The sequence below is a fragment of the Gastrolobium bilobum genome, unplaced genomic scaffold (assembly GCF_033153095.1).
Source record: "Gastrolobium bilobum isolate Gb01-03AN ecotype WA unplaced genomic scaffold, APGP_CSIRO_Gbil_v1 utg4519, whole genome shotgun sequence".
Lineage (NCBI taxonomy): Eukaryota > Viridiplantae > Streptophyta > Magnoliopsida > Fabales > Fabaceae > Gastrolobium > Gastrolobium bilobum.
This window is the reverse complement of record NW_026898712.1, coordinates 129,176-135,390: the sequence shown is the minus strand read 5'-3', so window position 1 is coordinate 135,390 and position 6,215 is coordinate 129,176. Positions and strand designations below refer to the sequence as shown.

Here is a 6,215-nt window from a genome sequence, read left to right as displayed (position 1 = left end):
AACAAATGCAACATGTAGTAGATAGAAGAAAGGTGCATGGTCCCCATTAGTTAATGTTATATATAATATAAACTTGTTAAAGATATAGAATCATTTATGTACCTTTATCCAATAATTTAGGCTTTTGGGAAAGTTTGGTTATCACAGTTAACTTGTTACTCAAAGCGAGCAAAATATGAGACTCTCATTCTTAAAGGGGAAGAAAAAAAAAAATCCAAATCCAGTTTTTTAAGAGAATTATCACTGCAGTTTAAAAAGATTACCATGATGTTGTTATCATTTAATGCTAGTATGGAAGGCAATGATCTTCAGATACATTTAAACTAGAAAATAAGTTCATTCCACTAATGTTATTTAAAGAAACATAATATAAAGTTCAAACTTGAAGCTACACCTGACTTGTACATACATACAAATTCATTCAGGAGCTTCACTGTGTATACATAATATGACTATATTCTTATACTATATGTAGATATTTTCCTAAACCCAAGAAACTGTTCATTAGGTTGGAGATATCAGACATCTCCTTTGCCAACAAATGCTGATTCAGCCAAGTCAATGGAGCGAGCAAGACCAGCAGCTTTGTTTTGACATTCCTGGTGCTCATCATCAGGGTCACTATCAGCAACTATACCAGCACCAGCTTGAAGGTAAGCAATCCACTCCCTGCGCAGGTTCAGGTCTTTGTATGAGAACATTGTGTCATACCTAGTTCCTGTTGTAAATACCATTGTCCTGAGAGCTAGAGCAATGTCCATATCCCCAGAGAAAGAGATATATCCAAATCCTCCACTATAAGGCCCCCTCCTTGTCGCCTCCATCTTATCAAGTAACTCCATGGCCTTCACCTGCATCCACCACCCATCAAGTAAGAATGAAGTTGAAGATTCAAATTGACAAGGATAATATGTATCAATTTTGTTTATTATCACAAATAAGTGACCTCAAAGTTTCAACCTGGGGAGAGCCCTGGCAGCCAAAAATGTAAAAGATAACAACTAAGAAAGAGACACCAACCTATAATGTATCCGTAGCATGTGCATTCAAAGGATGAACAAGGATGCATAAAATAGATTTAGAAGATTGGAATGGAAATGCAAGGACTTGGTCAGTTTCCCCAAACAATATAACTTACTTAGCTTTATTTTGATGGAAATTTAGCTGAGGACCTAACTAGTAAAATTGCTTTAAACTTATCTTAACAAGGACAAATATACAAAGGAAAGGAGACAATAAAACAGGAGCACGAGGAGATGATACAATTCTGTCATTTGGTACCAGGTTGCTTTAGAGACATGGTAGCACATAATTATAAGTCCCATAAATTTTACCTGCTTTTCGAATTTGGAAGAAATTATAAGTTGAGAAAAATGAGTCAAGAAAATTATGAACCTTTGGAGCTCCACTGACAGTTCCAACAGGCAATGCAGCACGTAAGGCATCCCAGCTAGTCAAATGGTCTTGCAACTCTCCCGTAACCTTTAAATATAATAAATAATCATTCCATGATGGATATATTTGTTGAAACTGAAAGATGCAATTAATATATGACCTAGTTTTCTGACTTAATTGAATAAACAAACCTTTTTTTCCTAGGGAAGGAGGGGAGGGGGAGCGCGGTGATAGTATCAATGTAATATGGGATAAAGTGTTGGTAACCATAATTACCGGAAATGTTTTTCCGAACAAAGTAGAGAATGATGCATAACAATTTAAAGCCCAAGTTTCATAATGCCATGGATAATACGAAATATTAATTCTTTTTAAGAAACACTAGACTTTTGCAATGTTACCATGTGATTTTTTCAAGAAAAATCACATGTATTAATTCAACCAGGAATGGGAAAAACAAACAAATGTTGATTTTTGCCAGAAGGCTGTCACCAACACAGTTGCTTTTTGCAGAAGAAACTATTAGACTCTTTTTAGAACATCAACAAACACTAGATAACAAGAAAAGGTTCTCACCGTTGAGCTTATGTGCATGACATGGGAGTATCGTTCAACATTCATAAGCTTTTCCACTTTCACAGAACCACTTTTTGAGACCTACACACAGAATTTCTGTTGTCAGAACTATCACAACTTAAAGTATAAAATACAGACTGTCTTTTCGAAAAGTCAGAATAAAAGTACTTTTTTCATGAATATAATCATACAAACAACTATTTTCTGAATCATGATATGAAATAGAATAAAGTTAAAGTTTAAAATTATAAATATTATCATCACACCCGTTAGTTGTTATAAAAAAAGGAAAATACATTATCATTGCAAATCCACAATGCAGTAGTAAACAATAATTTTTAAGATTCATATCCACAAAATGGATTCTTTTCCTAAAGATGCAATGTACCTATTGTTTGCAACGCAACCAGATAATCCAGTTGCAGATTGGCTTTTAATGAATACCTAAACAAGTTGATAAAGGATTGAGAACTACAGTTAATGAAAGCATTGTTGAACTCCAATTATTAGCTATACTATAATACTATATATTGATTGATGTAACTTCGATGTAACTTCGAAGTTACATAAAGTTTAACTCCAATAAAAGAGATTATAGAGTAAAGATAATATAAGAGACAAGAGTAGCAATATTTTCCTTATAAAAACTAATTAATTGAGTAAGCTATTGCTACAAGATACCTTGAACAGGATTAACAAATAGGAGTATCCATTAAAGTGAATATTTATAACAAACCTTTCCAACATCATTGCGCCCCAAATCAACCAGCATGATATGCTCTGCGCATTGCTTTTCATCACTCAGGAGCTTCACTTCTAACTTTTTATCTTCTTCAGGTGTCTTCCCCCTTCTAGCTGTCCCAGCCAATGGACGATTCACAATCTTATTCTGTTCATGACAGATTCATAAAAATATTTACTTTAAAAAATAAATAATAGTGTAATTTAATTAACCTAATATGAAATTTTTTCTTTCAATTAAGATTTATAACAAACATCCTAGTTACTAAGAAAGACGTACAATTTCATTTGAAAATCTAATCTATGTACAAAAACCTACCTTCTTTATACGCGTAAGAATCTCTGGACTTGAAGCAACCAGAATACATCCCCTAGCCTGTTTGAGAAATACATAATCATCAGAACATGAAAGAGCACCACAACTTCCCTGAATGAGGCAATTTCAGGATGTTACATAGAAATAAACCTGCAAATAACTCATATATGGACTCGGATTCACAACTCTCAATGCTCTATAAATTTCAAACGGATCCGCAAATGTTCTTCGTTCAAATCTCTGACTCAACACAATTTGAAAAATATCCCCAGCTTTAATATGTTCTTTTGCCTGAAGAACTGCCTCCTTGAATGCTTCACATGTCATGTTTGACTTGTTTAAAGGAGTACCAAAATGGCGAGTTTGCAAATTCACAGAGCCTGGAGACAGCCTTGGGCTAGCAAATGCACCCATAAATTAATTTTGATTCAACCATAACAACTACATCATTAAGGACAGGAACAGTGAACAGATGACTTACAGTTGGCTATCTTGTAATTTGGCCACTAGTTTTTCTAATCGTTCCATTCCATTCTTGTAAGCAATCTCAGCCGAGGAGTGTCGATCAATGTTCACCCAAAGAATCACATGTGCTTTCTATTGGGCATAATACAAGAAATTGAACCAACAATGAAGTATTGAGGTTATCAATGAGTCCTAAATATCATCTATATTAATATTCGATAATCTTGAGCAATAAAAATGCTGATTGAAAATGCCCAGTGGATTCCATATCAATGTTCCGCATTTGTTTCATCCCAGTAAAAAATGAATTTACAAGAGATAAAAAATTATTAAACCATTATATGTCCAAAGATGTTAAAAAAAAAAAAGGCATTTGCAAGAACACCGAACTAAAAAAATTTCCCTTCCTCATTTAGTGGACAAAAATCCAACAAAAAAATATAAGTAAAGAAATTAAAAGAGTATCATTTAGTTTATAAAGCATCTGAATTGAGTTTTTCTTAAAATGAAAAGAGCATACACTGCAGTACAAATTAGAAATAGAGAACTACAAATGTCAACATTGCGAGCAAGATACTACTCTTGATTCAGTATTTGCGAAGCATACAAAAAACAGGTACCTTCTCCACATGATCAAACACAATCACAGTATCATAGAGGCCCAGATGTATGTCTGCGAGATCCCTGTCATCCTTTGGAGCATTTGAAAATGGTAGCTTCTTCTTTTCCACATAACGAACTGTGTCATACGAGAAATAACCAGCCCAACCACCTAGAACAGAAGCTTAAACTAGTTAAATTGCAGACTATGTCATGTCGTACATCAACATCCATGCTTTATAAATAAACGATAGAATCAAATAAAAGTGATTCTGCCTCATTATTTCATATATAAGTCATGTTAGTCTGAACATTTACTAATAAACCATAATTTGACAAGATACTATCTTGGTACACAGGTGTTATGATCATAGAACTCTTACCACAGAATGCATCTGGAAGACCATCAGTAAGAGAGGTTTTCCAACCCTCCGAGATTCTTCTGGGAACCACCATAGGATCATCGACAATTTCCTCAGTTAAATGCCCAAATTCATGGTCCATTATTGTAACTTTATTTTCTTTTGCCACAACTTCCATTATTGGATGAGCTCCTACAACACTATAGCGCCCCTGCAATCAATCCAATCCTGAATATCAATAAACAGACAAACAACACTAAAATTCAAAATCACAAAACTAATGAAGCACACTCACCACACCCGTAGCTTCAAAATTAGGCTCTGCAGACTCAAAAAGAAAGCTTGGAGCATCCCGGTCATCTTCCTTAACCAAGAGCCGGTAAGCAAGAACAGGAGTAAGTTGGTCACAGAATATGCACTGACGGAGAGGAATCAAGTTTCCATTTTTTGAAGCCTCCACAAACTTCCTTCCTTCATCAACTGCAAAAGTAGTAAATGCTTAATCAAAGCTTTAAAAAACAATGAAAACACAAAAAACAATTAACCAAATGCTGAAGAACCGATGTACTAAACCATCTAACCAAGACCCTTAAATTCAGTTATCCAAAATTAATCACACGCTGGTCCCTATCATAACAGATTATTTTTCTTATCTTTATCACTTTTCAAATAGAATATTCTCTTGTTTACAGCATTCAAGTCATAACTTAATAATAATAAATAAATAAATAAATAAAAACATTATTTAAACATTCAGAAAAGATTAAAACTTTAAGATAAACACACCTACCCACTTCTCATTCTGCCCAAAAAATTTCTTTTGGAATTCAAAACAAGACTAGCAAAACCAAAAGAACACTTAATAGCAAACACTCACTTACCAAAGGATGATGGGCTTGGGAGTGAAGAACTAGAACACCTCAATGTGAGAGAATTAACCGAGAGTGAGCTACCCATTGAGACGCCGGTGAGCCTCGCCGGAGAGAGACGGCTACCGGAAGGAACCATGCGGTAAGAGAAACCTAGGGATTGCATTGTGTTGGCATTTGCAGACATGGCTGTGAAGGAAATGGGAAGTGTAGCAGAGAACATCTTTGTGATTTCGGTTGCAGTTTGAAGCGTTTAAGGTTATTCATTCAGTGAGTGAATGAATGAATATATAGAGCATAGTTCTGAAGCTACAAGTTCCAAAGTTCCAATGCTAACATTTTAAAACTGTTTATACGTTTCCATAGGACATTTCTTCATCCTTTGAATTGAACCTATGTTTTTTGTTTTCTATTCGCGGATGATGCCAGCACTTCCTGTAACCGGGAAATATATATTAAAAAAATCAAATTTTACGTTGTGCGTTTTTTACTTTTTCGGAAATTCTGGATCAGTAAAAGAATGCATTAAAAGTATATCATAAATTTTATTTTATTTTATTTTATTTATGCATTAAAAGTATATCATAAATTTTATTTTATTTTATTTTATTTATGCATATATTTTTTTAATTTAAAATATCTTCTTTTATAAATTATTTTTAAATTTTTACTTGATTTAAAAAAGAAGATAATTTAATGTTATACACATATATAAAAATGTATAAGGTTTATATTTTTTTTCTCTTCTCTTCACGTGACTTTATATGGGGTCAACACACTTTTTTTATGTATACGTAGAAGATAAAATTATCGTTTGCAGAAAAAAGTAGGTTATTTTAGATGACACACATTATATCCTTTCACTCTCACAAGAGGTGAGACCCACGCTTT

The 6,215-nt window shown here is 33.7% G+C and overlaps 1 protein-coding gene across 1 annotated transcript; it reads right to left on the bottom strand.

Moving 5' to 3' along the window:
* Positions 1-518: 518 nt before the first annotated feature.
* Positions 519-5,547, bottom strand: LOC133318593 (anthranilate synthase alpha subunit 1, chloroplastic-like). The gene is made up of 11 exons (XM_061520605.1): positions 5,367-5,547; positions 4,751-4,953; positions 4,477-4,666; positions 4,114-4,265; positions 3,510-3,625; positions 3,179-3,425; positions 3,032-3,088; positions 2,708-2,860; positions 1,972-2,052; positions 1,396-1,482; positions 519-851 (listed from the first exon to the last, which is right to left on the bottom strand). The coding sequence occupies exons 1-11, from the start codon at positions 5,545-5,547 to the stop codon at positions 519-521; spliced, it is 1,800 nt and encodes a 599-aa protein (XP_061376589.1).
* Positions 5,548-6,215: the final 668 nt, after the last annotated feature.

Coding starts and splice junctions, on each gene's coding strand:
- LOC133318593 (XM_061520605.1), bottom strand. CDS start 5,547: ATGTTCTCTGCTACACTTCCCATTTCCTTCACAGCCATGTCTGCAAAT. Junction 4,954..5,366: donor TCTCACATTGAGGTGTTCTA/GTTCTTCACTCC, acceptor GCTTTGATTAAG/CATTTACTACTTTTGCAGTT. Junction 4,667..4,750: donor ATTTTGAAGCTACGGGTGTG/GTGAGTGTGCTT, acceptor GATTGATTGCAG/GGGCGCTATAGTGTTGTAGG.